The sequence below is a fragment of the Eleutherodactylus coqui genome, chromosome 12 (genome assembly GCF_035609145.1).
Source record: "Eleutherodactylus coqui strain aEleCoq1 chromosome 12, aEleCoq1.hap1, whole genome shotgun sequence".
Lineage (NCBI taxonomy): Eukaryota > Metazoa > Chordata > Amphibia > Anura > Eleutherodactylidae > Eleutherodactylus > Eleutherodactylus coqui.
This window is the reverse complement of record NC_089848.1, coordinates 90,223,594-90,237,940: the sequence shown is the minus strand read 5'-3', so window position 1 is coordinate 90,237,940 and position 14,347 is coordinate 90,223,594. Positions and strand designations below refer to the sequence as shown.

Sequence of the window (14,347 nt, the reverse complement as noted above, 5' to 3'; positions counted from 1 at the left end):
AAGCAGGCTGACGATGTTTCAGAATTCCCTGTTAGGCAGTGAAGGCTACGTCAATCATAGCCTTCACAACTCTGCAGGAAGTGAACTGCAGCAAATGGACGCTCCAAAACAGGAGCAAGAGGATCCAGCTGGCTAGAAGTGAGGTGACCTGGGTGAGTGGAGGAGCCAGGAGAAGATGCGGTAAGAAGACTACCTAGAGAGGAATAGGTAAGTAGTGATTTTTTTTCTACTGACAACACCCTTTAACCCCTTAGTGACCAAACTCTTTTTCATTTTTCCATTTTCTTTTTTTCATCCCCCCCCCCTTTATAAAAATCGTAACTCATTTATTTATCCATCGCTGCTGCTGCATGAGGGCTTGTCTTTTGTGGGACAAGTTGTACTTTTCATTGGTTCTATTTAATGTATCATATAATGTACTGAAAAACTTTTAAAGAGTTCTAAGTGGAGAGAAATGGGAAAAAAATGAAAACCTTTCGGTGTGTCTTATTTCTATGGCGCACAAACTGCAACAAAAATGACCTGATAACTTTATTCTATGGGTCAGTACTAGTGATGAGCGAGCATCACTAGGACAATAGCTCGAGCGATCATTGCCCTTAGCGAGTACCTGCCCGCTCGAGAGAAAAGGTTCGGGTGCCGGCGGCGGGCAGGGAGCTGCAGGGGAGAGCGGGGAGGAACGGAGGGGAGATCTCTCTCTCCTTCTCTCCCCTCCCGCTCCCCCCTGCTCACTGCCGCAACTCACTGCTCCCTCGCGACGGCAGCTGAACCTTTTCTCTCGAGTGGGCAGGTACTCGCTAAGGGCAATGCTCACTCGAGCAATTGCCCTTAGCGAGTATGCTCGCTCATCTCTAGTCAGTACGATTACTATGATACCAAACCTATATGTTGTTTTTTTTGCTGTACTACTTGTATTCTTTTTCAAAGATATTTAATTTTTTCAAATTATTTTCTGCCGCCATCTTCTGTGCGCAATAGCTTTTTTATTTTTCTGTCCACATAGTTGTGCGGGGGCTCATTTTTTGCGGGACGTCCTGTAGTTTGTGTTGGTACCATTTTGGAATACATACGACTTTTTGATTGCTTTTTATTGCATTTTTTTTCTTGGAGACGGGGACCAAAAAAGCTCATTTCTGGCTTTCTTTCTTTTTTTACGTTCATCATGCGGGGTAAATAATGCATTACTTTGATAGATTGGATTTTTATGGACGCAGCGACACCAAATATGTATTTTTGTTTTATTATTTAGATTCTTTTATTATAAATATGACAAAAGGCTTGCTTTTTTTTAATAATTAGTAAAACTTTATTGATCTTATTTTTACTTTTTTTTTTTTAGGCCCAAAAGGGGACAACAACTTGCGATGCTTTGATCGTTCCTGCAGTATGATGTAATTCCATAGCATTACATCATACTGCGATCGGGGAGACAGTCTATCGAGCCAACCCTCGGGCATGGCTTGATAGGCATTCTGTCATGACAGCTCATTATAAACGACATGATACATTTTTTAGCGGGATAGTACAATTACGACGATATCCATTTATGACATGTGACTTTTTAAAAGTTGCAAAATTTGTCTCAGTCTTACTCTTATAGCCGAGTAGTATGCAAAGTGACTCCACACCTATAGACCTATTTAAAGATGTGACAAATATATCAATATCGTGCAAAATTTTATAAATTTGTTCATCTTTAGGCCGCCTGCACACGGGCGGAAATCCCGCGGCGGGATTTCCGCCACTCAAAGCCTGCATAGGAGTGCATTACAATACGCACTCCTATGCAGACGGCCGCGGTTTGGCCGCGCGGCAAACAAACCGCGGCATGTCCTATTTTTGTGCGGGGCTCGCAGAGCCTCGCACAGAAACGTCACTCACCCGGCCGCCGGCTCCGGTCTGCGCATGCGCCGGCAGCCGGCACATGAAAGAGTCGGGGCCGCAGGGCGCGGGTGAGTACGCGCTCGTCTCTGCAGGCGCTCGGGTCGGGTCTCGCGGCGAGAATTCTCGCCGCTGGAGCCGATCCGCTCGTCTGCAGACGGCCTTAGACTAGAGAATGGAACAAAAGCTAAAGGAAAAATGGTGTCAAAAATTCCCTTGATGATAAATTTTCCCCGTTTGTCATTTTGCAGATCCCTGTGAGGTTGAGGAAGACCTTAAATATTAATATATCTTCAGCTGTCAGGATACAGTCATTGGAACACCAGCCCGAGATCCCTTCATCGATCACGCTGCAACCGAGGCAGTGCTTGGTGAGTGACTGGGGCATATTTGGCCCATAGAAGATGCACAGAGATAGATTAAATTATTAGTTTAGGTTGGACTGAATTGTTTTATGCTTATTATTGGAATGTTAACAAATCATCCTTGAAACATTACTAGTGCCACTGTTTTTACTTAATGGCTTTACATAATGGCTCCGATGGAGAACATTGGATGGTAATGACTATAACACAAGTGATCATGATTGACTTTATTGGAACCAAACTGACCTTGCATACAAAGACCCCCGAATCTAATGACTGTGTCTCTGTGATGGTGTAATGTAATGTGATAGGGAAGAGTAGGATTTTATATTGCTTGTATGGTTCAAAAAAATAAAAAAGTGCAATAAAATCAATGCTTAAAATAACTGCATATGCACTGATATACTGTCACGGGCTTTTACTTTTACACCGTATACACAGCAGCCAATCTGAACAACGGCTGCAGTGCAAGGCCTTGGTCAGATGAGCGTATTTTTTGCACACCAATAGGCATGCAAAAAAAAAAATCGCCACTCACTTGTCAAAATCGTGTGAACGGGCAGTGCTTCATGCGCATGAAAATTGCCCATTCACTGGAGCAGCTGCGCTTTAAAAAGCCCAGCTGCTCCAGGAGGAGAGAGAGAAGAAACACCGCTGGGTTTCAGGATTTCCCCATAGCAGGGAGAGAGAGCAGAGCTATGGGGAATTAACCTATAGCAGGGAGAGACGGAGCGGGGCTATGGGTTAATTGCCCATAGCTCTGCTCTCTCTCCCTGCTATGGGAACCCCGAGGGATATCACCATAGCGCAGAGAGAGTGGGGGGAGCTAGAGAGAGTGGGCGGGGCTATTGGGCTTCTAACAGAAAATCCCCATAGCAAATATAGAGGGCGTAGGGTTAGAGGTTGCATCGCTCTAGCCCCGTCCCCACACTTTCGGGGAAAGCCCTGTAACATCGCCCCTGCTATAGCGAAATCCCCTTGGGAGAGAGGAGAGGGAGTCCCCTTTTGCCCCCAATGCTGGGGAATTGCCCAGCAGGGGGGCAGGAGGAATACTCCGCTGCTTACAGCAGAACATTTAAAACATGCTGCCCAGAAGCACTTTTAAAATGTCCCGTTGTAAATTCCTGTTATTTCCCTGCGGTCTAACAGTAGTTTACAGAGGGACATTTAAAATGTGCTTCTGGGCAGCAGGTTTTAAATGTCCTGCTTTAAGCAGCAGGGAATCTATTTCCTGCGCAGGAATTTCCATGAACTACAACTCCCATAGGAGTCAATGGAAACTCCTGCGCAGCGCGCACCAAGGATAGGTCAGATCCGATCTTTGTTAGGTGCTCGCCGTTTCGCGCACCTAACATTCTCTCATGTGAGCGCTTCTATAGGAACCCATTGGTTCTTTTAGAAGCTCTCTTTTTGCACGCTTATTGGTGCGCAAAAAAAAAACGCTCGTCTGACCGAGGCCTGAGGCTGTATTTACAAGGGCGAGTGCGATGTAGGTCATAGAAACTTGGACCGAAATCGCATTCGAAAACCTGTGATTTTTCAGCAATTCCGATGCACTTTGACTAGAGATGCGCGAGCACGCTCGTTTAAGGCTGCTACTCGATCGAGTTGCAGTCTTATCGAGTAACTGTGTACTCGCCCGAGCAATATGTGGGGAGCGGCGGGGGGGGGGGGGGGGAGTCGGAGGGAGAATGAGAGAGATCTTTCTCTCTCTCTCTCTGCCCCCTGCTCAAACCCCGCCACCGCCCGAATGCTGCTCGGGCGAGTACACAGTTACTCGATAAAACTGCTACTCAATGGAGTAGCAGCCTTAAACGAGCGTGCTCGCGCATCTCCAACTTCGACTTTAAAAACACATTGCATCCCTGCACGTTCAATTTTTATGTGCGTTAAAAACATTGCATGTTGTTTCAATAGTTAAAAGGGAAAAAACGTATCGTATTCACATTTTTTGTGTGTGTGTGTGTGTGGGGGGGGGGGGGGGGGGGTGTGCACACTGCCATAGACAATAAAGGACAGTTCTCGTAGTGAAATCACCCAAAAATAGGACATGCTGTGATTTTTACAGCCATGTGTAATCCGTATTTTCATCAGTATTTACCTCCATGTATTTTATTTTCTAATGGGCTGTCTATCCATTTAGTCGTGTCCGACCCTCGGTGAGTTTATGGGCAAACATTCTCCATGCTTCCCGGCCACGCACTGCTTCTTTTACCTGCTTGATTTACATTATCTCCGTATTACAGCCTGCAAAACATGAACCCAATACGGAGCTAAAATACGCTCATCTGAAAGCGGCCAAAGGCACCGCCTTCTGATACACGAGTACATGCTTATTTATGTCCTGTGTTCCAGTGAATGGCTTTATTTATCCCTGGATAGTTTACATTTCTTGAATCATAAACTTTTTAACATTTGAACATTTTTATTTTTGCTTCAGGTTTTTCCAGGCCGCGCACTTTCTTGAAATGGTTGCCATAGTTTCAGCAAATTGCAGGTTGTTCTTGGTATAATGAAAAGTTATGCAATTTTATCATACTGTACACTTTCTGTAAGGCTCTTTCCACTTAGGGCTTTCCATCATGGTTTCAGTCACAAATACCAAAATAAATAGCAGAGCTGCGCTACTTTTTGCAGTATAATGATAGAAAGCATGACTAAAACTGGGCTGATGAATGGAACCCATTATAGTCAATGGGTTCCGTCGGGCACCGCTGGTTTCTGTCATTTGACTGATCTGGCATACTGGGGGTTTTTTCTTGTTCGGTTTCATGATGGAACAGAATAATGTGAATTTTAACCAGAAATGTGTACCAGTCCAACGGGTTTTCTTAGCTGTCATATTCTCTACTTGCATTCATTCAGCAGGAACCTTCATTGTCTGCTTTTATGGTCTAAAAATCTGTCCTGGTCATGTGATGGATGTACTAGGCTCGTTAAAGGGTTTTTTCCAGGACTGAAAACAAGGATCTATTGGGCAGGGAATGGTGTAAAATAATTTTTTTTTTCTAAAAAGCCATACTCCTATGTTTAAGTAGCCCCTCAGTTCAGCAGAGGAAAACCTGCCCTACTACTCCAATTCTGAAATAAAGCTGCAGTGGTTGCATTCGACAAAAAAATAAAAAAAAGTTATTGGTCTCAGAATACGGCAACAGAAAGCAACTTACTTTTCAAAGTTTTAAAACATAAAAATTATACTGACCCCCAGAATAGTTACCACACCATAAACACCAAGAAAACTAAACCTAACAATGGGGTATTTGCTTTTTTTTCCAATTCGCCCCGTTTTTAAAGGTTTTCTCAATATTATATAATACATTAATATGTAAAATTACAGCTTGTCCCACAAAAAACAAGCTGTTATGTTTTAAGAAAAAATCTAAAAACTTTAGTTCTTGGAAGGCAAGGATGAGTTAAACGAAAAATGGTTCAGGAGTGACGGTGTTTAAATGCTATATCTTGTAAGAAATGGTTCTCTTCATTTAATGATCATCACATGACCTGGACAGTCGTTTATCCACTGGAAGTAAATTATGGTGACTCAAATACCCCTTTAACTCCCTCCTGCCCCAGGATCCCATGATGTACATTATGGGAGGGAATGGGCTCCTGCAAACTGCCATACATATTCAGTATGTAGATGGTGCGGGCTCAGGAGTTACAGGGGAGCTGACTAAGACTGACAGCCGGGGTCGCACTGCAGTGGTGGGAATCGGTGAGAACACCGTTCTTTCACCTTGCTCCTCCTCAAATAAACTAAATAAAAGGTATACATTTATTTACAATATTTGTAATGCAAGGCAAATCTAGCTCACCACACAACAAACAAACAAGCTCTCACAAGTCGAAGAAAGAAATAAAAAAAGTTACGGCTTTTGAAAAGTGGAGATGAAAATCCCGAAAAATTGTTGTGTCGTTAAGTACAAAACTGGGCCATGTCCATAAAGGGTTAAATCGATTCCTTATCCTTTTTATTATTTCAATTATTTAAGGATAAAGACCTTACAGCGGAAGATATAAAAGCTGCCTTCAGCTCGTGGCTGCAGTCGCACAGTACCTCCTCTTTGCCTTGGATTTCAGGGAAAACCGACACTGCACAACTTTCTCTTGGTGAAGGTAAGTAATAGGAAGACCTTTTTAATTCACTGACATAAATCCCTGTTACCAGTTCTTCAGTGTCAAACTTTTTGGATGACCTGGTTTTATTTTTGCTCATTTGCAATTATTTTCTGTGGATTATTCTTAATCCACTAACATATTACTAGAGTCAAGACAGGGGCTACTTTACCATAGAGTAAATGGTGCATCTGCATCGGGCTCCCTGGCAGTGACACCACTTTGCAATTCAATTCATGTCCTGAGGATACAGTTAAAAGCCATCAGCTTCCCGTAAGGCTAATTAAAACTAATAAACCAAGGTATGCTCACCTTCTGCATGTCCCAGCTGCCTCCACTCCCTTTTTGGGTTGAGCGGTCACTTGCCTGTTTAAATGTGTGGCTTCTATGGCTAATCAAGGGTCTCAGTAACTCTGAGGCCAGTCATCCACCGTAGGGGGAATACACTGAAGTGAGCAGAGATCAAGGGAAGCCACATGGGGGAGTGAGGCGAGTATGAGTTTTCATTATTTTGTAAGGGACAAAAAAAACAGAGGGTAACAGGGTGATGACACGCGGGAAAAAGGCGAAGTTTGGTACTCATGGCGTTCATTCACTGGGCCCATTAAGATAATAAAATGGCCTTGGTCAGGACCCTGTCAAGGTCTGTCGCTGCTCAAACCCGCCGCTGCAATACATTGCGGCACGAACCAAGTAGTCCTCCCATTCTATGGACAGGTTATAGGGCTTAAAGTAGCTCACAGATTTTCTTTAAGAACCATTGGGGGTGATTTATTAAGACCAGTGCTTTATATGCCAGTCTTAACACTATCCTTGTCAGCACACGATGCTTACGCCTCTTCATGTATTAGGCACATCTCGGCTGTACACCTAAACAGAAATGTATGCCAGTTAGGAACTGGAGTAGATTTCTGGTATAATTTATGCCAGTTTCTGATGTAAATTACACATAGGTGTGTGAGTCTGGGGTGATCACACCCCCTCCCAACAAGCCAGGCCCTCTTTTCGGAAAAGTGACGTGGAGCAACATGCTGATCAGAAAGTTTGAAAACTTTTTCACCAGTGGGAATTGGACCACATTTTGTGACTTTTTCATGCCAAAATGAGATGATAAATCTCACCCCTTATCTTGGCCAAGTGCTTGTGGAGGAAATCTCCTAGGGTAGTAGGGACCTCAGGGCATTTGCTGCTTTTTTTTTTACCCTGTTTTTTTTTTCTTTCCCTGCTTACAGCCACTGAAGGAGCTTTACCACACTACATATGTTTACACAAAAATGCATCCACCGTTGTGTTTTGTAAGCTACCTACTTTTTTAATTTCTTTACAGAAATTGCAAAATTCTCCTTTAGTCTACAAAATTCTACAGAAGCAACAAGCCAGGACGAAATATTCATGTTATGTCAAGACTTTATACAGAAGACTAAAATTCATGTAAATATCAAGTAAGATCACCTATTTGGGCGAAGTATGCCCTGTGCTGTTAATGAGGGCCACTAAATAGAATCAGCCATATTGGATATATTCAGAGGTCAGCTTTAATAGATCTTTACATACGGTTCGTAAAGTCTGACTTGGGTATCCGCTTATAGACTGTGCTGTGTTCACTGGCCTAGTTTACAGATTAGGGTAAATAAGAATGAGCTGGCCATTTACTCGGTGGTCTTCCTGCCGTAGTGGATCAGAGATCTTTACAGTAATTGCCATGGAGTCAGCAATCTAATTTCTTCTCTTAGATAAACCAGTGTATAATGCTAAATTCTTTTATCTTATTTAGGTGAATTTAGAGTTTGCTCCACCAGAAAGTCTTCCCACTGTCCAGCAACCTGATCAAAACGTCACCTACCTGCAGATGAACAGATTGGGGTATGAAAAAAGTTAGCACTTCTCTTTCTATTTTTGGATGAATTCTGAATATATAAACCCATCAGCATAACTACAGGTTTGGCAGCTTCTGTAGGGCTAAGAGGGTGAGAGGGCTCACTGAGGTGCAGCTACACTGTAGAGGTACTGTAAAAGAATTTCTGTCCGCAGCCACTACTAGAGGGAGCTCCTTTCATACAAATGTATACAGCAAGTACAAGATTAATTGGGAGCTTGTATAAGTATGTATGCAGTGAGCTCCCTCTAGTGGTGGCTGCAGGCAGGAAGCATGTTATCATATAGATCAGTGGTTCCCAAACTTTTTCAGCCATGGGGTCCTTTTTGAAGCAAAAGTTTCTCATGGAGTCCCAAAGCAGGACAGAGGGTGTGGCCAAGGGAGGGGTTAGGGGTATAGCTTATCACAACATATGATTTTTACCTCCGTCATTATAAAAAGGACAGAGCTGTTTAAAAAAACAAACAAAAAAAACAGTGAGGAACACTGGAGCAATGGATGGACTATTGATATAGATTATATTTAAAATTAGCATGCTATGGAATTACATCCCACACCACATGTCAATATCCACTTGTGCAGATTTTTTCAACAACGTGTGGTTGAGATTTTTAAAATCTCATACACCATTCCACTATAGCTACTGTAAATTCCGCAGCAAATCCGACCCGTGTAGTAATAGTGACCCCCTCTGTTGGTGGCCCCAATAGCAGTAGTGTCCCCTATATTGGCCCCGTGTTTTAATAGCAACCCCTATTGTGGCCCCAGTAGTAATAGTGACCCCCTATTGCAGCCCCAATAGTAATAGCGTTCCCTATATTGGCCCCAGTAGTAATAGTGACCCCCACAGTGGCCTCAGTAGTAATGGTGACCTCAACAGTAGCTCCAGTAGTAATAGCGTCCCCTATATCAGCCACAGTAGCAATAGTGACCCCACAGTAGCCTCAATAATAATATTAACCTTACAGTAGCCTCAGTAATAATATATACCCTGTCAGTAATATTAACCCTACAGTAAGTAGCCCCAGTAATATTAACTCCACAGTAGCCCCAGTAATAATAGCCCCCCAACCCATATACTTACCTCCTCCTTGCAGTCAGCGCCACTGCTCCTCTTCTCAGCACTGTTAAATAAAGAAATAAGCCATACTCACCTTTTTAAGTCCCCCCTCACCTGTCCAACCCAGGAGCCCTGGTTCACACCACTCCAATCCCAAAAGAAGCTGCAGCAGTAGTGTGGTGTTCATTGTGCACGTAACCACTCACAGGCTTCCGCGGTCACTTGCCATTCATGGCAGAAACACCCCTTTAACTCAACCTATAGACCATTTAGCAGCTGCTACGTATAAATGAGGAAATAATGTATCTAAATGCATTTTATGTGTTTTTATGTTACAGTGGTGTTGATGGCGTACTGACAACCTGCTACGAGCATATTGTTCACAGTCTCATGGGATGGCCATTATCCAGACAGTTTGTCTCGACAGCATCTGGCCTCCGCAGCGGGGCCATCCTGCTTTATGGACCAAAGGTATCCATATCCGACTGCTGGTTTAGGCCTTAGTCAGACGGGCGTTTTTTTGCGCGATTTGCGCATGCGTCCGGCGATTTTTTAAAACCATTGCTTTGCAATGGTAACGGACACATGAGCGCTTTTTATGCGCTCGTCCGATAAATTATAGAACAGAAATCGCAGATCGCACCTATCTGCGATCTGCGATTCCTGTTCTCTTCTCTATATGCGCTCAATGGGGCTGGCGGCAGCAGCGCCGACCCCATTGAGAACATATAGAAGACAAATCATTCTTCTCTGCCACAGCTGTAACAGCTGTGGCAGAGAAGAACGATGTTTGCCCATTGAATTCAATGGAGCCGGCAATACAGCCGCCTCCATTGAAAGCAATGGGCTGCCGGCGTGCGCGGGATGAATTGTCGGGAAGGGCTTAAATATATAAGCCCTTCCCTGCAATTCATCCAGAAAAGTGTTAAAATAAAAAATATATATATATACTCACCTGCTCCCGGCAGCCGGAGTTCCGCGCGGCCGGCCTGCAGTGGGTGTGAAGGGGGTGTGAGTCAGACCTGCCCCCTGATTGGCTCAGCGCTGAGTCTGACTCACACCCCCTTCACACCCACTGCAGGCCGGCTGCGCGGAACTCCGGCTGCCGGGAGCAGGTGAGTATGTATATATTTTTTATTTTAACACTTTTCTGGATGAATTGCAGGGAAGGGCTTATATATTTAAGCCCTTCCCGACAATTCATCCCACACTCGCCCGCAGCGCATTGCTTTCAATGGAGTCGGCTGTATTGCCGGCTCCATTGAATGCAATGCGCTGGACAGCTCCAGCCCGTTTCTAATGAAACGCGGCTAGAAGCAGATTTTCGGGCGATTTTCGGGCGCCGGTCACGCGATTTGCGGATGCGCATCCATCATGCGATCCGCAAATCGCGCGAAAAAACTCCCGTCTGACTAAGGCCTTAAACTGCATATAATCCTGAACGATGATTGTTCAATGTAAAAAGTGGCCGTTCAGTACTGAATTGCCGCTGTGTTTAGTGAATGAAGAAGGGGGGAGGGGAGAGAGAGAAGAGAAATCTGCTCCGAACGCCTCACTGCGAGCCATCGATACTCTCTCCTGTGCAACAGTACGGGAGCGAGTACATGTGAGGACGAGTGTTGGGCATAGTTTGCCCGACTTTCGTCCCATGTAAATGGGGGTTTAGACAGCAGAGCATTATCGGAACTGATGACATTTACACAGTTCATTTTCATAGAGTAAGGATACAATAGATACTGTGTGTGAATACAGAACAAAATATCATGTCAAGTTGGTACAAGATTAGCAAAGAGTTATCAGCTGTAAGTTATAACATTATTATGATGTGTTAAGTTCTCCATTTATATGACCCTGTGTTCATTTACTTTTTGTTTTCCTCAGGGATGTGGGAAGTCGACTATAGCAAAGGCTTTATGTAAAGAGGCGTTTGATGGCCTGGAAGCCTATGTGGAAGAAATTGACTGTAAATTATTAAAAGGTACTTTAGGATGATTGGTATACATGTATAGTTCTGTACCAGGAAGTGCATCTGAGGGAACCTTCCTTCAGCTGACTATGAAATGTAGAGAGGGGTACAAGATTAGCAAAGATAGGAACCTGAACACTTTTTATTCGACCCCCGCATTACATATTTAACTTTTTTTTTTTTCGTTTGTTTGGTCAATTTCTTATTTCAGGAAAGTAGCTGAATAAGTACAGTACTCTGTAGAAGTTTTAGGTAGGTGTGGAGAAAATGTCTGGAAGTAAGAATTTTTATTCCAAACTAGAAGGTGTCTAACTCCATACTTATTCTGCAGCAGGACAACGACCCCCAACCATACAGCCAATGCCATGAACAACTGGCTTCAGCATAAAGAATTACAGGGGGCCCTTTAAGTGATGATATGGCCCCCACAAAGCCCTGATCTCAACATTATCAAATCTGTCTGGGATTACACAAAGAGACAGAAGGATTTGAGCATGCCTACATCCTCTGTTCATCTGTACTTAGTTCTCCAAGATGTTTGGAACAACCTCCCTGCCAAGTTCTTTCAAAAAACGTGTGTAAGAGAAATAACCTTCTGGCAGCAGCTAACCTTCCTTAAGAACAAAGGATCTAACATGTTCAAATCCAACTGCCCAAGCCCTATCTCCCAATACTGTGTATGGGGACTCTGCTATACACGTTAGTCAGTTGGTCAGTCCCACCAAAATCGGTAGGGTTGGCCAACTTTCCTCGAATGTGTACAAGCGCCTTAAGTGTGGCAGAAAGCCTCGTTGTGGACTTAAAAATACACGAAAGTCAGTAGCTTTGGGTAATACTTACCTGCTATTAATTTTCTTTAGCACTGGTTGCTTTTTAGCTCTGCTGCATTAGGGCAAAGCTATAGTCTATTACTCCAACTTAGCAACATTGGCCAATTTAAATACACAAAAAGATCAAAATTGATCATGCATAAAATAAATCCAGGTATTCCTGTTTCAGCAGATCAGTGTTATTCGTTGTATAACGGAACTGGAACACGTATAGCTCCATACATTTTGTAGTGGTCGTCTAGTATTGCAGTGTAGTTCCATTCACTTAAACGTGAGTGAGTTGCTGTGAGCTGCAACACCAAGCACGGCCATCGCTTTTTAAATTTTTTTTTGTAGTCCTGGACAACCCCTTTAATTGCTATTCTCAGTGGTATCTTTAAATATCTCTTGTTAGGCACTTACAATACATTTGCCACAGCACTCTCCTTGTATGAAAGGACTTAATACACTGTTTATCTTGAGCTTTCTGGTTCATTACCTGTGGAAAGCTAGGTGACAAATGATATGGGTGCTGTAATACCTGGTAGTAAGCTTATGAAGTCTAGCAGTAGTAATGCAAAAATGACCAACAAATGAAAGGAAAATGAAGTCCCTAATTGGATGTAGCAGCTGTAAACTTTCTAATATGGTGACTTTTCAGGAAAGACTATGGAAAGCTTATGCCAGACTCTAGAAGAAGGATTTGCTGAGGCAGCTTGGAGACAACCGGCTGTTCTTTTACTGGATGACCTGGATCAACTTGCTGGTGTACCAGTTGCACCAGAACAAGAGCATAGCCCAGAGGCCATGCGCAGCAAGCAGGTTTCATATGGTAAGTCTTATTGTCTATACTGAAAATACAGATCATCTCCTCACTAATGAAAATTCTGGTTGGCAGCAATCCTGACTTTAAATCTAAACAAAAAGAACATTGCATAGAGTTCAATTTATCCCCCCTTGTTTGTGTTGGGTTCTACTGGATACTAATAGAGCAAGTGGCTTCTTATGAAATTGGCCTGTGTATGATACAGGAATACACAGAATGATGCGTGTCTGTACAATCGGCATCTGCAGAAGAACATGATCCTCTGACCTTATGCATGATTTGCTGTCCACAGTAGTCGCTGACCACTTGGCTTTTGGGTTGTGTATTTCAGTCCTGAAAGACCTGATAAAGGAAATAATTAGAATGGAGACCCAGATTGCTGTCATTACAACAAGTCAGTCTGAGCACTCTTTGAATCCCATCCTTATTTCATCGCAAGGAGTTCACCTTTTCCAGTGCCTTAAATCCATCCAACCACCAGCACAGGTAACCATAGTTTTCATTACAGTCTCTCATTAAGAGAATTGAGTCTATTCTTTGTTGCCATTGTAAAGGCCTTCATATTAAATATTGATCATATTCTGATATATCTGGCTACCTATCTTTACCTAATAGAATAGAGGAGCAGGATCTATCATTAGACTGTTTCTCTCATACACGCACAAAAGCAGCATCAGCATGGAGGACATTATACAGCTCTACTGTAAATCCAGTACTACAGCCAGCAGCAACTTTCTCTCTCTGGCTCTAACTTTGCTGCTGTTCCCTCCTCTCCTTTCCATAGACTTCTATGGGCAGCTGTAATCTGATATCTCAGTGAAGCTGTTTCCTGTTTGCTGTAGGTATTTTACCAGTGAGTGATCAGTGCAGCAGGTGGGGAAGAAGTGAAGTCTGAACAAAAAAAGGGGCTTTTCTGTAATAAGATATATTTTTAGCACTGCTTGTACTCTTGATTTATGGAAAGTTGTTTTTAATTGAAGGTACACTTTAACCCTTTCCAATCCACTGTCTAACATCTGAAGACATTATGATTTAAGGCTGTACAGCTCCGATGTTGGAAGACGTCCGTTGGGGTTCTCTTACTGTATATTGCCAGCCTCTCTGCTGTCGGAGCCTATCCAACGTGTCACCTCATGCAGTACGGGCTTTAGCCAGCATATAGCGCAGGTGTATAACGACAGAAAAAGAGTAAGCCCCCTAGGAAAACCAGGGTACAAATTGGATTGGAAAGGGTTAAAGGAGTTTCCCACTTTGGATAATCCTTACTTGTAAGGTCCCTTGGCAATAAGATAGTCAGACAGTGTCCCCCTGCTGGAACCTCCAGCGATCAGTTGTCATATTTTGGAAAAGCTGGCCATGCACATCAGATGTATATTGGCTAATTTTGAAAAATCATCTAATATGTATTGGGGCCTCCCAAATAAGCATTTGGCCAGCAGATATTTAAT

The 14,347-nt window shown here is 43.3% G+C and overlaps 1 protein-coding gene across 2 annotated transcripts in view; it reads left to right on the top strand.

Annotated features, from left to right (window-relative positions):
* Positions 1 to 14,347, top strand: part of PEX1 (peroxisomal biogenesis factor 1) — a 52,121-nt gene that overhangs the window by 23,840 nt on the left and 13,934 nt on the right. For both annotated transcript variants that reach the window (XM_066585760.1, XM_066585759.1), the window contains exons 6-13: positions 2,133 to 2,252; positions 6,239 to 6,362; positions 7,690 to 7,793; positions 8,137 to 8,225; positions 9,637 to 9,769; positions 11,180 to 11,276; positions 12,735 to 12,905; positions 13,231 to 13,385. In XM_066585760.1, coding sequence (XP_066441857.1) covers positions 2,133 to 2,252; positions 6,239 to 6,362; positions 7,690 to 7,793; positions 8,137 to 8,225; positions 9,637 to 9,769; positions 11,180 to 11,276; positions 12,735 to 12,905; positions 13,231 to 13,385 — 993 coding nt within the window. The remainder of the gene's footprint in view (positions 1 to 2,132; positions 2,253 to 6,238; positions 6,363 to 7,689; positions 7,794 to 8,136; positions 8,226 to 9,636; positions 9,770 to 11,179; positions 11,277 to 12,734; positions 12,906 to 13,230; positions 13,386 to 14,347) is intronic.